Below are 20444 nucleotides of genomic sequence, written 5' to 3'. Positions count from 1 at the left end.
AAAATGCTAGCGACCGACTAGCCACACAGTTGAAAGATACTTACAAATAATCTTCACGGTTTAAAACCTTCGACGTTCACAACGACTCTTCACTCCGTCAGTGGAGTAAGTAAACACTTTTATCTCATAGATGGCTTTCAATAATACACTATTGAATGGTGTATTTTATCGGAGGTAAGCTTAAATCAGTGGACATCAGTAGACGAGGACAAACGGAAAGTCTTTCGAAGAATGTAAACAGCCCCACGAGCGGACTAGGTTCCCATGGCGACGTTATGACTCCACGAGCAGATGACCTGGGTTACACCCTCCCCCCCTAAAGGTGTGTACGTCCCGTTACACCTAAGTGGGCTACCTGAGGAATCTGCACAGCCAAAACCTTTTCGGAGTGAGATCTGTTGCATTGATACAACAGCGGGTTGTTGAGGGCGCAACCTAATCACAGAATGGCATTCACAGTGCACATACACAAAAAGGGGAAACATGTGGCTAGAACAGGCAAGGATTGTCCAACTACACTGTCTAATCTGAAAACAGGAAAAGAAAACCTGAATATCTCCGAAGCTTCAGTGGCCTACCCAGCTCGAGACTTCAGAGAGCCCCCTCCTGGGATATCCACCCGGAAATGAAATAAAAGCGTGAGCTGACAAAAATAGACAATCCAAGCCAAGCAGGCGCAAAATGAGTGCGGCCAGCACCACATCAAAAAAATGGAAGACTGGGGTGTGCTGTGAGCCTGTGACATGCTCGTACCTGTTATCATACTCTGGACAGTGAGGGGATTCCGAACTGGTCGTACTGTAGTCTTTCAGGCTGTTCTCTGCATCTTTGGGAGCGTCTGGGAAGAACATTGTGCTCATCTAGAACACCATACCTGGTAGCAAGTAGCGCATCTCTTTCGATTGGCATAGGCTCCACAGGAGCTTGTGTTGACCTCTCTAGATCAGAGATGAATCCATTTCCTTCAAATGACGGTCTAACGGCAGAGCTTGTGGTCCTCTCAGTCAGGTTGGCAGGAGCGAGGGGTCCCTGAGTAAGAGAAAGCGTTGGATGATTTACATCTCTGATCTGTTCTTCCATCAATTGTACTTCATCTGGCCGGGTCAAGATTCTTGCTTCACTAAGGTCGGCGTTCAGCATTTCCCTGGATGGATAGAAGAAGTGATCGTCATCCTCAGAGTAAGAGGCATCATCCGCCACCTGGGTCTCCATCCTGGACTGCCTTCGCGTCCTCGGCCTATTGCTCTGCCTTGGACCCGGAGTGGCCTCAGGTTCAGACACCGGTAAGAATCCACACGGCAGTAACAGGTCGCGATGTAGTGTGCGTGACGGACCCTCCTTGTTCTCTGGCTTGACTGTATATACAGGTAAGTCACCTGCTCGTCTGACTACCACGTGGACATCTGCCTCCCATTTGTCAGCTAACTTGTGTTTCCCTCTGAGCCTCACATTCCTTACGAGGACACGATCACCTGGTTCAAGACAGGATTCAACTACTCTTCGGTCGAAGCGAAGTTTATTACGGTCAGCAATCTTTGTGAAATTCTCAGTGGCAACACGGTAACTCTCCTCTAGACGGTCTTTCAGGTCATGCACATACTGGGAGTGGGACTTAGGTTGACTGTTTGTGTGTAGTCCAAATGCCAGATCAACTGGCAGTCGAGGTTGTCTTCCAAACATCAGCTCATAAGGACTAAATCCAGTTACGTCATTCCGAGTGCAATTATAGGCATGCACAAGGGGTTTGACAAACTCTTTCCAACGACACTTGTCTTTGTTCTCCAAGGTGCCCAACATCTGAAGGAGAGTGCGATTGAATCGTTCTACTGGATTTCCCCGGGGATGATAGGGGGTAGTTCTAATCTTTTGAATACCAGCAAGAGAGCACAACTCTTTAATGGTGTGAGATTCAAAATCAGGACCCTGGTCACTCAGAAGTTTCTCGGGAAAGCCATAATGTACTAGGAAGTTCTCCCATAAGCACTTGGCCACGGTCTGCGCTTTCTGATTTCGCGTTGGTACTGCAACTGCATACTTGGTGAAGTGGTCTGTCAGGACTAATATATCCTTGGTGTTACTTTGGTCGGGCTCCAAGGATAAAAAGTCCATGCAGACCAACTCTAGCGGTCTGCTGGTCTTGATGTTTACCAAAGGGGCTGCTCTTTCAGTTGTCTTCTTCCGGCGCACACAGCGCTCACAAGTTTTGATCTTGTGTTCTACAGACAGAGATATTCTGGGCCAATAAAACCTTGATCTTACTAGATCGTCAGTGCGCTCTATGCCTAGATGACCTAGATCATCATGAAGACTTCTTAAGACTGTGGCTCTGAGTTGACTTGGTAGTACCAGCTTATGTGTGACTTGTCCATGCTCTTGTCTGGTCCTGTACAACACTCCATTCTTCATCTGTAATCGATTCCATCCTCGGAGCCACAAGGCAAGGTCTGGAAGCTCCCGCCTCAGTGAGGGAGATGGCATATCTCCGGACTCCTTATGCTCAATGATGATTCTGAGTTCAGGGTCATTTCTTTGGGCTTCTCTCATCTCGTCCTCAGTCCATTTACCGATCACAGGAAGTCCATGGTCATCTTCCTGCTGGAACCCTCTGGGTAGAGCATCAGAGTGGATAGCAAGTGATTCCACAAGTGTAACAGATGGATTAAGGTGTGTAGCGCACTCATGTGACCACTGAACATCATGCCTCTCGCAGATGGCTTTTATGGCGTCAGGGAGAACAATGCTTGGACTTTCTTGATCTTTGAGACAGTGTAGAGTGAACTGCTTAATCCTTTCACGTTCTTTTCTTGACGCAATGTCATCCTGAAGCTCTCCATGACTACGGCGCGAAACTCCATCTGCGTCTTGGTTTTGAGCCCCTGCTCTATACTGAAGCTTGAAGCTGTATGTTGATAGAGCAGACAACCACCTATAACTTGTGGCATCCAGTTTAGCTGATGTCAGAATGTAAGTTAGAGGATTACTGTCAGTGACCACAGTGAAATCAGTACCATATAAATAATCACTGAACTTAACAGTAACAGCCCACTTGAGAGCGAGAAATTCTAATTTGTGAGCAGGGTATTTAGCTTCACTCCTAGATAGTCCTCTACTTGCAAAAGCAATAGCCTTCATTTGCCCATCCTGTTCTTGATACAATACTGCACCGAGGCCTGTGGTGCTTGCATCTGTGTGAAGGATGTATGGGAGCTTAGGATCTGCAAACCCCAGAATGGGTGCTGTAGTGAGCTTGTTAATGATGTTCTCAAAAGCTTCTTGGCATTCTGGAGTCCATCTCTTGCCAAAGGATTCAGATGGGTAGAAGTAACGGGCAGTTGTTTTTCCCTTATCAGGTTTCTTTAGAGGTGGGTAACCAGCAGTGAGGTCATTGAGGGGTTTAATGATCTTAGAATAATCCTTCACAAATCGTCTGTAGTATCCGGAGAAACCAAGGAAAGAGCGCAGCTCTTTTAGATTTTCGGGTACTGGCCAGGTCGTTAGTGCCTCAATTTTTTGTGGATCGGTCTCAACCCCATGCTGTGAAACGATATGACCAAGGTACTTTACTGAGGTCTGGAAAAACTTGCATTTTTCTGATGACAATTTCAACCCATAGTCTTTCAATCGCTTGAGGACATGGAGTAGTCTTGACTCATGCTCTTCCAAAGTATCAGAAAAGATTATGAGGTCATCAATAAAGACTAGTGCCTCCTTACGGTTGAGATCTCCCATGCAGCGTTCCATTAGCCTTTGAAACGTACTTGGAGCATTAGTAACTCCTTGTGGCATTCTGTTGAATTCCCAAAAGCCGAGAGGGCAGACAAATGCAGTCTTTTGCTTATCAGCTTCTTCCATCTCAACTTGGTAATAGCCTGATTTAAGGTCAAGGACTGAGAACCATTTGGATCCATTGAGCAATGAAAAAACCTCTTCAAGATTTGGCAAAGCGTAGGCATCTTTTATGGTCTGTGAGTTGAGTTTTCTGAAGTCAATACAGAGTCGCACTGATCCATTTTTCTTCTTAACAACTACTATAGGGGATGCAAAGGGGGACTCAGATTCACGAATGACACCAGACTCCAACAGCTCATTTAGATGTTTCTTAACAGCGTCTACATCTTGTGGATGGATGGGCCTAGGCCGATGCTTGAAGGGGGTCTCGTCACTTAGCTTAATACGGTGTTTAACTTTATCCGTATGACCAAAGTCCATGTCGTGTTGTGAAAAGACATCGGGCATGCTATTGAGCAATCGTGTTACTCGCTCTTTCCACTCTGGGGGTAAGGGGGACTCACCGAAATCAAACTCCATGGGTTTTATGTCAGCAGCGGGCAAGAGAGTGGATGATTCGGGTCCCGTCACTTGCTGAACAGCATGGATCTCTGCTAACACTGCTCTTGGGGGAATGCTTATATCATGTTGTGTCTCATTCTTCAGCAAGATTGACATAGAACATGAATGCTTGACAGGGAGGCTGTTCAGGGTGTTAGCAACTAGCAGTCCTCTAGGAAGAGAGGACTTAGAGGGAGCCTCTACGACGACAAATCTGTCAGCGTGAGCACTGTTCATATGGATTTTCCCCCCCATGACAATGGTTTGACCAGCTGGTACTACCGCAGAAACTTCGGTTTGCATCCTCACACATCCCAGTACTCCAGTACTGGTTTGCCGTTGCCGTGCTTCAAGGACTTTCAAGATTACTTTATATCCCGGGAGGAAAGATTGAGGTCGGCAATTGTGGTCTTCCACAAAGTTTGAGTAGAGGACATCCAGTGAATTTGTGCCAATGAGGACTTGGGGCACACTGTTCATATCAGGAACCACTAATGCCAGCGTAGGGACCGCAATCTCTTTCCCCAAGAACTCCTCTGGGAACAAAAGGTTTACTTCCACATACCCAAGGTAAGGAACAGCCTCTCCATTGGCTCCTTCTATCTGCAGTTCTACATCCAAAAGATCTTTCAGCAGCTTCAGATTATGATGGGACAGATGACTCTTGAAAAAGGACAGTGGGATAGTGGTTACCTGGGACCCGGTGTCTAATAGACAATTAACTTTGTGACCATCAATTGTGACTTGTGCAGTGCATTTGGTTCCGACTAGCTTTGGTGTGGAGATGGGGTAAGTGGTATTAACATTACTAGATTTGCTAACTACTCTTCTGAAATTTCTAGGGCTCTTCATTTTGCCTTCAGTCCCTGTCTGCCCTGCAACAGGGGCTCCTAGAAGTTTAACTGATGGTTTCCAGTGATCTCGTTTTGCTGGTCCCATTGCTCTTGCTTCTCCTTCAGCAGTCGTCGTTTTTCTTCAACCAGAAGAGGATTTGGTTCGCTCACACAGTTGCTGGCCAGATGAGCATCCTCTCCACATCGGAAGCAATACCATGGCCTAGGTCTGCCTCTCGCTGTCAGCTCTGAATTTGGGTGCCTGGTTCCAGCCCTGCCAGATGGTTGTCGTGCCGTCATGGAGAAGTCTCTAGCCTGCATGGGCAATGGTGCCTGATGGTTCAAATTCTGTGGGGGCTTCACCTGTGCTTGTGCATGTAGAATGGCAAGCTCATGTCTCATTGCATTCACTTCAGCTGACTCTAGATGGTAATTGTGGGCTTCTTGAACTACTCTCATATCTGCAATCTGTGCCTTAACATCAGCAAGCTGCCTTTTCAAGATGTTCATTTCAGTGTCTTCAGAATGCTTGCTTTTGACTTTACACGGTGTTGTAGTCTGCATGACAGCAATCTGTGCTTGCATCTGATCAATTTGCCTCCTCAAAGATTCTGCTTCAGTGATCTCTGTTTCGATTGTGGGGAAATTGCAGGCTGTGAGCTGTTGTGTTGTAGCTCTCATCTTTGGAGCGGCGGGACTCTGCTTGTATAGTCCAAGATGTTGTGTCATGCGATTCTGCTTGCTGGCTTGTTTATCTTCTTCCGTTCTGATGAGTAAAACCAGGTCAGTGAAAGTCAGTGGTACTGCAGTTTTTCGTTCTAATTGCAGGTCAGAGATCAGCACATTATTCCAGCATCCTCGACAGAACTGCTTTAGGAGGTAACGGTCCCGTTCAGTCTCTGAAATGCCACCCTCGCCTGACTACAGCACTCAAGGCGATTTGTAGGCGGTTTAAGTAATGGGATGGCTTTTCATTGCGGTCTTGCAGCGTCACCATGAACTTCGCCAGCAGCTCATCTCCATCCTCTACTGAGCCATAGACTGAATCTAACAGCTGAAGGTACACTGATGGCAAGGCATGGGGGTTGACATGTCTAATGACGTCAGTAGCTGGGGGCAATAGGCTGTCTAGGATTTTTCGTGTCCTATGCAGGTCAGACATGGATGGATCGGTTAAGATCAAATCAACATTTGCCCTCCAGGTTTCATAGTCAAGTTCACTGTTTGGACGTGGAATTTTCCCGGAGAAGGGTCTGAGACGGAAGGAGGATGGCATTGGAGCTAGAGCTTCGTTGGTACGCACTACATGCTCGACAACCATACGCTGTACAGCAGGTGGATTCACATCATTCATCGTAATGGCTGGGGGCATCACTGCAGCTGTCTCACAGTCGCCTCTGTCTTTGTTCAACAGAGGGCCTTGGCGGTGGTGTAAGTTGACAGGCAGTTGAGAAGATAGGGCGGTTGTCAACATAGCAGATGGTGACGGGTTGTTAATTGTTATAGTTGAGGGCAATGACTGTGGTCTCCTCATGGTAGTCTGACGCGGCAGGGAAACAGCATGTGTTGGTGATGCTTGTGTAAATGCCCTCGATCCAACCTGACCATGGTGAATTGAAGGAGACGGTGGCAACACTGTTGGCAAGGTCTTAACCAATTCAGGTGACACTGGTCCCAGCAGGAGGGAGGGTTGCTGCATGGATGGCACTTCTACATTCTTGGACTCTCTACTAATGGCAGGGATAGACACATCTTTTCCTCTTTGCATCTTCATAAGCTCTTCTTGGAGCACCAGTTCAAAAGACCTTCCACTCTTATTGGCAATGGCTTGCAGTTCCTCGAGGTAGCCCTTGGTAGCGTTACTACTGGCGGTACTAGTGTAAACACTGTCTAAAGAGCGTACAGAAAAAATAATGTTTGCGTCAGCTGAACTTTCGAAGACTAGCGGAAGTGAGGGTCTTAATGTGTGCATTGCAGTGTTATAGGCGTACTCTACAATGGAGCAGAGATGAAACTCTGATCTTTGGTTATCAATAGTTAGTATTCTATTTATTGAACCGTACTGTTTTAGGTGATTTCCTACCTCTTCATCTATTTCCGTGTGGGTTAATCCGGTGACAATAACAGAATTTGGGACATCAATCTGTTCGCTCATTACTATCTCCATTATTCTACCCTGATTGTAGTTGGTTTGTTTTACTCTTGTTGGTACACTGCTCTCTCCTGGCAGGCTCGCCAGAATTGTAACCTACTTCTAACTATTTCACTAAACAATATAATAAAAATATTGTCTTTACCCTCTGGGCTTGCGTTGCGCATCAATAAAACCTAGGCTCGCTACTTAAGAAAGGAGTGTACCAACACAGAGCAAAAGCAAAACACACACAGACGGAGTTTGTAAGTTAGAAATATTGTATTAAGAATAATCAAGATGATAAGTAGGGGAGTATTAATAATTCATAAATTGGTGAGTGAATAACTTAGTGTAGTGGGCTATCTTTCCAATAAGATGGACATAAACAAACAACAATCAGATAAACAAAAGAGAATCTGCAGATTCAAATAAAATAAATAATTAAAAATAAAATATATATTGCAGACGGTTAAATCTGCAACTACATTCACCAGATATAATCCAAATGACAACTAGGCCAAATCACCCGGGTGAGTAGATAGAAATATATAAATAGGTAATAGAAACTATAGCATGACACGTTGAATACAGTGTATTACAAAAGAAGAAGAAGAAAACAAAACAAAACAAAATAAAAGAGTCTCATTCATTCAGTTATATCAACAGTTCTTATCTGAAGGCCAGGCTCGCCACAGCTGTTGGGGTTCGCCTTCACGGTGCTTGAAGGCGATCGCACAGCAGCTGAATTCACTTGAACAGCAAGAATCGATCCAAACGAAAGACCCGGCCTGTACAGGCCAAAACAACATTAAAATCGGTTCTCTTCAAGATGTAAATACATACATAGAACACACACATTATAATACAGAACGCTTCCATACATTCAGAACAATTGAAGTGAAGCTAAGTGCAATACGGTATAGTAGAGCCCCATGACTGCTTTTAAAACTAAATTAATCACTCACCAGATATCGACGTGGAAAGAAACACACTGGGTTTGGACTCGGACACTCGGACGCCAATCCGGTCTTCAACGCTTTTGTTTTTATGAACACAAGAGACATGAAGTTATAAACGGATCATTATGTTGCTAACCGTAACGTTTGGTTGCTATGTAAAATGCTAGCGACCGACTAGCCACACAGTTGAAAGATACTTACAAATAATCTTCACGGTTTAAAACCTTCGACGTTCACAACGACTCTTCACTCCGTCAGTGGAGTAAGTAAACACTTTTATCTCATAGATGGCTTTCAATAATACACTATTGAATGGTGTATTTTATCGGAGGTAAGCTTAAATCAGTGGACATCAGTAGACGAGGACAAACGGAAAGTCTTTCGAAGAATGTAAACAGCCCCACGAGCGGACTAGGTTCCCATGGCGACGTTATGACTCCACGAGCAGATGACCTGGGTTACAATTGCACTTACGTACACACTTGGCACTTACATCAAGGATAACATTTGGCCTTCATTTACACTAAGTGTTGTGTCACACTATATACTAACCATCTGTGCACTGGGGACTTTTTTTCAGTACACAGTGGGTTGTCGAAATTTAAAAAAAGATATCCGTTCAAAACATCAGATAATTTTTAATTATTTTTAAAAAATATATTATTTAATAATTTGTAATTATTTAATCAGATACGTCATACATTCACGCCATTCATTCCCACTGCGATCATTCAAGTCAAGAGTATCCACGTCGTATTTTATCACCACATGGATGGACAGACAGACGTGCCTGAACATCTTAAATATCAGCATGCTGTAAAACCCAACATTTTATGTGGTGTGAAGCACACGCCATCAAGCTGTCAGAATGGTTTACAGTCCTTACGGCAGGGGGTTAGGGGGTATAGGGAAAATAAATCAGGCTTTCACTTAAAAAAAATGGCACCGGACACCTCAGTGCAAAAGCCAACCAAGGGACCACTTGACGCATTTACAAATTTACAGTATGGCTGTTTTTCTAATAAAACAGCTGTTTGGCCATTCGACTTAAAAGTGAGGTTTTCTCAAGTGAAAGAGAAGATGTATTGTGTACAGTAGCCTATATTTTTGAGGCTGAATTGGTTTATTCATTTCACAGGGATAACCTGTCGTTCACTGGGTATTACCGTAGGTAATACCATTTCATTGCAATGTTCTGATATTAGGACCAATGCCAATAATTGGCTTTCTTGTGATTATACATATGCCTACATCTATAATCTATAAGTGAATGGCTTCTATATACAGATATGGTATGTTTAAAGGACATTGTGTTACAATCAGGCTATTGGGTAAGACTTTTACAGCAGAGAGCATACTTGGTAGTATAACTATGAGCTAACTTTGAAGAAAAGATGTGACCTTATGAAGGCTATTTGCAAACTGTAGAGGACAGGTACATAGTATGTTTGGCAGTAGAGCTTTTGGTAAATTTGAAAAAATGGATAGTGGTCTTGTAAATCAGGCCATTGGTAAACAACAGCTATTGGGAAATACATAATGAGAGCAGTGATCATATCCTCTACGTGTAAGTTGTTAGGTACGTTGAAAGGGCAGATCGGAACCTTATGAATTAGGTTATTAATTAGCAAGTTGCAAACCATAAGAGTAGAAATATCGCCATGTTTTAAGGACAATGGAAAAATGTACGTAGGTCTCCACAATACCATTTGAGCTCCAAAAATAAACTTAATTTAATGAAAACATGCAGCCTGGATATTCTACCTCTTTCTGATGTCTGACCCTATTGTCTGGCACCTGCAAAAAGTTACTTTGGATGTGAGCACCCCACTACTGACAACGGCATATGTAAAGGGCAGACAGAAGCCTTAGACAGACAGTGAGTCAGTTTATATGTACATCAATAAACCATTTATAATCAGAATTTTGGAGTAACTGGTTTATTCAAGTGCTCATATAAACTGAACAAACAGTTTATGATAATTGGTTTATTGCAGTTATCGGTTTATGAGAAATCCGATTTGCACAGGTAGGTTTTTGGCTAATAAACTGATTCCTCAAGACATGTATATATATATGCAGGTTATTATCGGGTTATTGACATTCTAGGGCCCTACTGTGGCACACTCGTCTGCTACGCAGCCAACCGGCAGGTTCGATTCCCGGCCCGGGTCCTTTGCCAGCCCTTGTTCATCTCTCTCTCCACACTCACTTCCTGTCTCTCCTCCACTATCCTGTCTCATAAAAACAAATAAAGGCTTGGAAAGCCTCCCAATAATAAGTAGCCAATCACAAGCCTTAATTCCAGTTTTGTGTCACACACTTGCGTGGAGCACAGCCAACCGACTGCATGTAAAGAACAATTAACAGTTTTCCCAATAACCTGTTTATTCCTATAACCCGATTACTGTGGCATTGTAAACAGGCTCATATCAGTGATATCCAGCAAATGAGGGCAGTCATGGGTGAGCGGTAAGGGCGTCAGACTCGCAACCCAGAGGTTGCCGGTTCGACTCCCGACCCGCCAGGTTGGTGGGGGGAGTAATCAACCAGTGCTCTCCCCCATCCTCCTACATGACTGAGGTACCCTGAGCATGGTACCGTCCCACCGCACTGCTCCCCATGGGGCGCCACTGAGGGCTGCCCCCTTGCACGGGTGAGGCATAAAAATGCAATTTCGTTGTGTGCAGTGTTCACTTGTGTGCTGTGGAGTGCTGTGTCACAATGACAATGGGAGTTGGAGTTTCCCAATGGGCTTTCACTTTCACTTCAAATGATCAAGGACAGCCAAGGCCACGAGGAGATGATTTGCTTAGGCGGTGCTGGTGAGAGGTGCCTCCATAAATAAAAACACAGCTGTAGTGCGCAAAATCAACTGCAGCAAACAGGTAATGTGTTTTGGGGGAGTAAACTTGTTTATGGATATGTTTTCAAGGACAAATAGCTGAGATTTAATGAGTCGGGCTGTAAAGAGGAGAGCAGCTGCGAGAAGTGTTGGTATTGACAAGCAGTGGCAGGGCAGCTGACAGCTTTGGCTGGGCCCAAGACAAAGTCATCTGAAAGGGCCCCCCACCCAATACAATCAATGTGATGAAGAAACAATGATGGGCCCCCTATGTCCCTGGGCCTGGAACAGGGGACCCCTTTGCCCCCCCGGGGCTCTTAGACAGACAGTGGTGCCCAGGAAAAGGGCCGCTGGAAGATGATTTGGTTTGGGGGGATGCTGATGACAGGTGTCCCGGTACAAGGAAATAAAAACACAGCCGTAGTGCGCAATATCAACCACAGCAGACAGATAATGTGTTTTTTGGGGGGAGTAAAACTGTTTACGGGTACGTTTTAAAGGACAAATGCGCTGCGTTTATAACTAGACCTGTCATCGTATGAGTGGAGTCCCCGAACCATCTCCCCCCCCCCCCCCATCCTTGGAATGGTGCAGACTGGCTTATACACAGGGATGCTGACAGAGGGGGACAAAGGGGACAGTTGTCCTGGGCCCAGGGACAGAGAGGGCCCAGAATTGGGTTCTCATTACATTGTATGTATTGAGTGGGTGGGCCCTTTCAGATGACTTTGTCCTGGACCCGGCCAAAGCTGTCAGCGGCCCTGCTTATACGCTACTGTCCTTGGCAGATGACACTGCACTGCACTCGCTGCCTGCCTGCATGGATCACTGTCATCATATACTATACGGGGACAGAAGAGCAGTAGAAGAGAGGGATGGGGGCGGGGGTAGACGGATGAGGGGGAGGGTGAGGGTGAAAGATGGATATTTTAGAGAAGGAGAGGATAGAGGGAGCGAGGAGGGAGGAAACCTCTGCTCTGTGCAACGGATTTTGAGAAAAATGGAGGAGGAGAAAAGGAGGCTGGGAGAGAGAGAGAGAGAAAGAGAGAGAGATAGAGAGAGAGAGAGAGAGAGAGAGAGAGAGAGAGAGAGAGAGAGAGAGAGAGAGAGAGAGAGAGAGAGAGAGAGAGAGAGAGAGAGATAGAGAGCCCTGCACTTCCACTCAATGATTTTCTCTCCACAGTGATTGTTCACCATCAATGAACAGAGTGAATATATTCACCATTATTGTGTGGTATGCCTACATTGAAATGCTAGACCTATAGCGTAGGGATGGCCGTTGCGTACATCCCGACAGGGCACTACTGATTGAGTAAAGCTACAGTAGATCGAATCATTTCAAGCAGAGCTTACATATCCAGCAAGCAAACATTTCTTAATGCAGCATCACCAGAACCTCGCTTCAAACCCAATTTTAGTTTACCAGGCCTTAGAGAAACCAGGCACAGTACAGAGAGAGAAAGAGCACTAGAGGGGATGGTGAGGTTACACATAATAGTCATACTAGCAGTATAAGCAGACTGACAATTGACCGCCGAGTACTTATTGGTCTTTAGGGTAAAAAAGACACCTATTAGTCCGACATCTCATTAGTCCAACCACACACATTAAAACCATACCCAAACCAAAACAATTTCTAACCCTAACCATCAGTAAAGGCCTGTTCAGTATACAAGAGCACTTTTAAGTTAACTGAAAAGTTAAAACTATGCCCAAACCGAAACCCAGAAGCCCAAGCTTTGCGCACATCTGTTGGACTCATGGAATGTGGGACTGAGGGGATTCTTGTTATGCTCCTCTATGGCTTACTGTGGGACTTGAGCTGTCTGACTAATAGGCTGTCGGACTAATGGGCCGCCCCCATAGGTTTACACTCTTGGGACTGGAGAGTCAGGCCCGTAGCCAGACTTGTGGTGGGGGGGATCTTTTTCCCCCGAAAGTGGACTTCATTTGGCTCCCTATTTCAATGTCCCCAAATACACGAACATACTTCAAATATGTTAATTTAAACATATTTTATTCATTATGAGTTTGCTGTGAGTCTGTTGCTGTCCTTAATTGTTTGTCTGTTGCTCCCCATTCTTAACATAAATGGACATGAATTGCTTCAAATTACTGCTATCTGACAGTTATTTTCATTGTTAGCCCAGTGTTGGGGGGTACGAGTGGGGGAACGAACCCCTCGAACCCCCCCTGGCTACGGGCCTGAGAGTTGTTTATGAGTGTAGTAGACACATCACAAAACTCTCTTTAAACTCAACTCATTAATGTGAGGTCTATGGGGAGTGACTTGCGTGTTATGTAATCCCTGACAGGCTGATTATGTGTTATTAAGGTAACACTGGCAGCAGTCACCGGTAATTGGGGAGAGCTGTTTACATAGGAACAGTCACCACTGGGACGAACTGGACTGCACTATGATGAACTATGATGAAATATCCAAAGCAGCCCTGCCATGCGGCCGACCCGGGTCCGATTACCGACCCGGGTCATTTGCCGACCCCTCCCCGTCTCTCTCCCCATTCGCTTCCTGTCCACCTCTCAAGCTGTCCTGTCAAATAAAGTCATAAAAGACCAAAAAAGCTCTTTGAAATATCCAAAGCACTTGTTGTAAGGATTAACGCATAGGCTAGATATGGCTGCAGCCCTAGGGCCCCCCAACCTGCCCGGGAGCCCCAGATTGGCCAAAAGTGAAAAATTGCTGAATTTTGACAGTATTCAATATTGAAATGTACCATTGGTAGACATGTTATCCTTGTAACATACTTGTATTTATGACTAGGGACATCTCGTTGTACAGATGGGTCAGCCGGCTGAAAAGACTTCCATCATAACAACATGGCTTTGACATTACAGAGAAGCTTCAAGTGATACTCCACCACTTCTGGAAATAGCATCATTTGACATCTTGAGTTAAATATTTGATTTTTACGTTTCACCTGTATAGTACTTCTACTACTAGTTCTTTTAGTCTGGTGATGTCACGTCTCCAGTTGTCATTCAATTATATGCGACCAGCTAGATGCTAGTTTTCATAAAGCTTTAATAATAATAATAAAATAATAATAGTAATATAAAATAGACTAATCTTTAAACTTGATTCATTAAAGTGCATTGCATTTGAAGGCTCTGGGGAGGGGAGTGACTAGAGTGTTATGTAATCCCTGACAGGCAGATTACTGTGTGCATGTTATTAACACAGGCAGCAGTCAGCTCATTGGGGAGTGCTGTTTACATAGGAACAGTCGCCACAGGAACAGTCTGGGGACTTTCACTCTTGGGAACTGGGGAGTTGTGTGTGACGGTAAACATGTCAGACAGCCACACCTCTGTTCTGTTGCAGGGTATACCATCCATATGGATTTGTGTTTTTTATATACTGTATCTGTACTGTGTGTATGTGTGTGTGTTGTGTGTGTGTGTGTGTGTGTGTGGTGGGGGGGGGGGGGGGTTGATTTAAGCTTGTGTGCCTCTGAATGTGTGTGTGAATGGGTGAATATGAATGTGTGAGTCATGGGCTGCAAAGCGGTTTGAGTGCTTGAGTTTTGTAGAAAACCTCACAGAAATGCAGTTCATTTGCTGTCCATTTCTTTTGGGTTTCTCTCCGTACTTCAAGAGCACCTACAGATTGGAGTCTGATTCTGAAATAAGGAGTGCTCAACATTCAATTTACTTCTATTTACCAATGTAATTTATAGTAATGTATCTGTGTGTGTTTGCCTTGTTTGCTCCCGCCCCCATCAGGAGAGAGCTGCCAAATGGCGAACGTCAGACGGCTTGATGGACGGCCTGACGACCAATGGGGTTCTGGTGATGCACCCGGCCGGGGAGTTCGTGTCGGAGCCGGCGCCCGGCGTGTGGCGGGAAATCTCCGTCTGCGGGAACGTCTTCGCCCTCCGAGAGACGCGCTCCGCCCAGCAACGGGGAAAACTGGTGAGAAGAGATAGATCAATAGATAGATCAATAGATCAATAGATAGATAGATAGATAGATAGATAGATAGATAGATAGATAGATAGATAGATAGATAGATAGATAGATAGATAGATAGATAGATGAAGCATCTGTGGCCTAAGTGTGAAGAGCATGGGCTTTAGATTAGAGGGTTGCTGGTTCGAATCCCGCTCTGCTCCAGGAACTGTAACCATAAGCTAAGTGAGATGTAATATAAAGAGAGAGAGAGAGAGAGAGAGAGAGAGAGAGAGAGAGAGAGAGAGAGAGAGAGAGAGAGAGAGAGAGAGAGAGAGAGAGAGAGAGAGTTAGGAGGGCACATGAATGAGAGGTAAGATTAAATCACATTTGATTGCCTGGAAACTGATTATCATTCCCCTATAGCTACATAAAAAGGAAAGCCACCATACATACATACATGGTACAAAGCCCCTGCCTACTATCAAGTCATGTCGGTGCAGTACAGTGTGGTTTCATGCTTGAGTAGAGTCTGCAAAGTAGTCTTGTGCTGTATGAAAAGTGTCACAGAGGGAAAACACTACAGCACTACCCCATGGTCACAAGGAGAAGCACATAAGCCCATTTGTGTGTTACAGTCCACAAAATTAATATTTTACACACAAAAAATGTCAATGCCAGGATTTTACACTTGTACATGAGTGCTATGTAACAATTTATATAGCCTACTACTACAGTATATTGCCGCAGTGCAACCAAAGATTTTCGATATGGTAACAAAGATAAAACATGCTGCTAGGGGTGGTAAATTGCACGTCACCAGTGCAACAAAGTGGCATCACGTCCAGTCTTCTAAATGAATGTGACTTTCCCATTGAACTTCACTCTGAATTCCCACTACTCTATACTAAGCTTATATGGCAACCATATATGATGACAGCTAGGAACCTTCCGTCATATTGTTTCCGGAAGAAACTCCTTATGAAGTATCTCTTCCTTATCAACTGTCTCAGGTGCAAATTGATACCTTGCGCATGAACTGTGGGCCTGTTACAAGACTGGTGCTTCTGCACTGTCTGTAGTAATAAAAAAACAAGGAATGTCAAATGTTAATACATTGGACACCAATGGAGTTAATAGAAATATTAACTATGTAGGCTACTAAATATACTGTATATAATAAATCAGATCAAGCATCTCCGTGTTCGAACATAACAATTACGGTGCTGGTGGATGGTTCCCTCCCCACTATGTTTTCTCTTCTGATTTTTATGACATTGTCATTTGTATTTACATCAGGTGTGTGCTCGATTACGTACAGTACTGTGTAGCATCCTCTCCTCTCCTCTCCTCTCCTCTCCACTCCTCTCCTCTACTCCCCTATCGTCTCTCTCCTATCTCTCCTCTCCTCTCCTCTACTCCCCTCTCGTCTCTCTCCTATCTCTCCTATCTCTCCTCTCCTCTCCTCTCCTCTACTCCCCTCTTGTCTCTCTCCTATCTCTCCTCTCCTCTCCTCTCCTCTCTTCTCCTCTCCTCTCCTCTCCTCTCCTCTCCTCTCTTGTCCTCTCCTCTCATATGTGTGCATGTCAGCAGCGGCGGTAGCTAGCTAGTGTAAGCTAGCTGTGTCAGGTGTGGAGATGGAGGCGTCTCGTTTCTCCCTCTCCTCGTTTCTAATCCTGTCAAGGTTACGTTCCCCTCTAAGCACGTGCTCCGAGTAAACAAGCCCCCTCGTCGTTACCCACCCTACCACCCGCTGTTCTGTTCTGACAAGTGATTGAATACAGACTGATATGAATGCAGAGAAGTGCATCTTGCAAAATGATCCACCGACAGGTTGGAACTATGAAGTAATGAACCGTACAATAATATGCTACCAGGAACCTGGGTCTTATTCCGACCCGAGGTCATTTCCCGATGCTTCTTCATCTCTCTTTACTGTACTGTCTCAAATAAAGGAACAGAAAGCCCGTAGAAATATCTAGTCTTTTGAGAATGGGGTCACATATAATTATTACTTGATGTAAATGTAAATTTGGCTGATGTCATTTCATAATCTGTGAAATTGAAAATGACAAAGAGCAAAGGGAAGCAATTTATTTTCAGAGGTTGTCTAGGTTTTTCATCACTGGGGTTTCCTGAGAACAAAATATGCCAGTAATTAAAATAATGAATTCCTTGTCAAATGTTTACTTCCTGTGTAAGTAGGGCCTACACTTATCAACCGGAACCAATGGGAGTTGTTAGTCTCAGAAATGTAAAATGATCTCCGTATCAATCTGAATCTTTAGTCTGTGTAATTTAAAGCAGATTTTCGAGGTGATTCAAACCCAAAAATAATAAACATAATACATCTTGTAAAATAGGGAGAGGTAAATGTACCAAAATACACAGATGTCTTCCATTGTTTTATTATCCATTATGAGTAGCATCTTTTCATGTTAAGATGTGAGTCTTGCCTTCTCTGTGTAGGCATTGTACAGTGTGTCTCTTTGGATTAAAGTATCAGTTAAGCAAATTATAATAGAGATACTTAATTTGTCCCAAAGGAAATTATTGTAACATTGTGTGCTGTGTAATTTCTATAACTGAATCCCCCCCCCCTCGTCTCTCTGTCTGTCTTTCTCTCTCTCTCTCTCTCTCTCTCTCTCTCTCTCTCTCTCTCTCTCTCTCTCTCTCTCTCTCCTGTGAAGGTTACAATAAATGAGTGTTTAATCTTTCCTCCTCCCTCTCTCCCTCCCTCTCCCTCTATCCCTCTCTCTCTCCCTCCCTCACCCTTCTCTACCACCCCCTACCCACATCCCTCTCTCTCTCCCACTCTACCTCACCCACTCCCCACATCCCTCTCTCCCTCCCTCCTCCAGGTGGAGAACGAGTCCAACACGCTGCAGGACGGCTCCCTGATCGACCTGTGTGGCGCCACGCTGCTGTGGCGGACGCCGGCGGGCCTGCGCCACACGCCCACCCTCAAGCAGCTGGAGTCGCTGCGGCAGGAGCTGAACGCGGCGCGGCCCCAGTGCCCCGTGGGCTTCAACACGCTGGCCTTCCCCAGCCTGGCGCTGGCGGCCACGCAGCGCGCCACCGTGGACAAGAAGCAGCCCTGGGCCTACATGAACTGCGGCCACGTGCACGGCTACCACAACTGGGGCTTCCGCAAGGAGAAGGGCGGCACGTCCAGCGGTGGGGGCGGCGGAGGGATGGGTATCGGGGGTGGGATGGGAGGCGGGTTCGGGCACGGCGGCGGCGGTGGTGGTGGTGGAGGCGGAGGGGGTACTGGGTGCGGTGGGGGGCATGGGCACGGCGCCGGCGGGCACGGGGGAGCGGGAGTGCCCCATGTGCAGGCGCGTGGGCCCCTACGTGCCCCTGTGGATGGGCTGCGAGGGCGGCCTGTACCTGGACGCCGGCCACCCCACGCACGCCTTCTGCCCGTGCGGCCACGTGTGCTCGGAGAAGACGGCGCAGGGCTGGAGCCAGATCCCGCTGCCGCACGGCACGCACGCCTTCCACGCCGCCTGCCCCTTCTGCGGCACCTGGCTCACCGGCGAGCACGGCCACGTCAGGCTCATCTTCCAGGGGCCGGTCGACTGAGAGAGAGAGGCAGGGATGGGGGCGGGGGCGGGGGGAGGGCACAACCAGTCACACCCTCCAATGGGCCAACGGGGGGGAGGGCACAACCGGTCACACCCACCCCAAGGGCCACCAACAAATGATCCCACACTATCGAATGAGACGCGGTATGGGGACACCAAATCCATGCACCCAAACACTTCACCACACCCATCTTCCAGGGGCCTATCGACTGAGAGAGACGCGGGATGGGGGTGGGGGAGGGCACAACCAACCAGTCACACACCCCATGGGCAGCCGGGGGGGAGGGCACAACCAACCAGTCACACCCACCCCAAGGGCCACCAACAATGATCCCACACAATGGAATGAGACACGGTATGGGGGCAAGCAACAAATCCATCCACCCTACCACTTCACCATACCCATCTTCCAGGGGGGTGGACTAAGAGGTAGGGATAAGGGAGGCGGCTACAAAAACAATGTATGTGTGTGGGGGGGGGGGCACAGTTGTTTAAGATGGGCCACAAACGACACACTATTCCACCCCGATGAACAAGATGGCACCCTGTTTGTTCGCCCATCCTACCGCATACCCATCTTCCAGGGGCCCATCGACTGAGTGGGTGGGGATGAGAGAGGGGCGCCACAAACAAACCATCCCACACAATTGAATGAGACGGGGCATGGGGACAACAAACAGCACCCTCTTCACACACCCAACCACCCATCACTGCATACCCACCCACCAACCCATCATCCCATACCCATCACCCATCCTGCAGGGGTCCGTCCATCGGTGGTGGTAGTGGTGGTGGTGGTGGTGGTGGTGGTGTGTGTGTGTGTGTGTGTGGTGGGGGTGGGGGGAGACACAACCAGCCACATCCTCCAGGGGCCACAAACAATCCCACTCTATCCCATTGAGACGGGGTACAGGGGGCACACAAGCAGAACGCTGTCCATCCATTCGCCAACTTCGCCCACTTTGAGAGGTGGAGATGGTGGGGGCCACAAACAATACAGTTGAACCCTATCCATCCACTCACCCACTTCCCCATACTTCCCCATTTTCCAGGGTAGCCTGGGGTCATACCAGGCTACTTCCAGGGGCCCTGTTGACTGAGAGAGATGGGGGTGGAGGGCCACAAACAACACAGTTGATTAAGATATTCATTAAGATGGCCCACTCCCCACCTCATCAAACGAGGGGATGGGGGTCGGCAGGGCCAGGGCCCTCCCGAATTGGTGTTGGGAGCCCTTTTATACCTTGGCAGGTCGTCTGGGGTGGGGTGTAGGGTCTTTTCAGTGTGTGTTGCCCGAGGGCCCAGTGTGCAATTGTTCTGCCACTTTGTGCTAGCGAGTGCAACACGCCAAACCCAGCCAAATCCCCCAACCCAACCCATGCCTGTCTGTCGTCCACACACATGGATATGCCAAACCTCTTGCACACAGACCTCTTGGAAAAGATAAGGGTTAGAGAGGATGGCGAACCATCCACCCCCATTCCATCCCCACCACCCAGCCACCATGACCACCACATCCTCATCCACACATGACTACTGAAATCCCCTCAACCCCTCCTTCCACCGACCCCACAGCGCCCCCGAAAGAAAATGTTTATTTTTTTCCCGCAAACCTCACATTCCACGCACCTCCCAACAAGCTGTGGGTGACTAATGCCTCTTTTCCACTGCCGGTTTTCTGGTAGGCCTTCAGCTTGACACAGGGCAACTATGCCGCCACTTTTTGCTTTATGATTGAGCTATGTCGTGCCAATTCGAAAAAGCAAAAAGTGGCGGCCGAGTCAGGCTGTGTGGAGCTGTAGGCCTTCCAGAAAACCTGCAGTGGAAAAGAGGCAATACAGTATGTAG

At 46.7% G+C, this 20444-nt stretch overlaps 1 protein-coding gene across 1 annotated transcript in view; it reads left to right on the top strand.

Annotated features, from left to right (window-relative positions):
• The window catches only part of peli3 (pellino E3 ubiquitin protein ligase family member 3), a 63962-nt gene extending 44890 nt beyond the window's left edge, over positions 1–19072 (top strand). Inside the window, exons 7-9 of the mRNA XM_063186373.1 lie at positions 14845–15033; positions 17871–18177; positions 18287–19072. Of these exons, the coding sequence (XP_063042443.1) occupies positions 14845–15033; positions 17871–18177; positions 18287–18594 (804 nt within the window). The 3' untranslated portion in view covers positions 18595–19072. The remainder of the gene's footprint in view (positions 1–14844; positions 15034–17870; positions 18178–18286) is intronic.
• Positions 19073–20444: the final 1372 nt, after the last annotated feature.

Source organism: Engraulis encrasicolus, chromosome 21 (genome assembly GCF_034702125.1).
Source record: "Engraulis encrasicolus isolate BLACKSEA-1 chromosome 21, IST_EnEncr_1.0, whole genome shotgun sequence".
NCBI lineage: Eukaryota > Metazoa > Chordata > Actinopteri > Clupeiformes > Engraulidae > Engraulis > Engraulis encrasicolus.
This window is presented reverse-complemented; position numbering and strand designations above follow the sequence as displayed.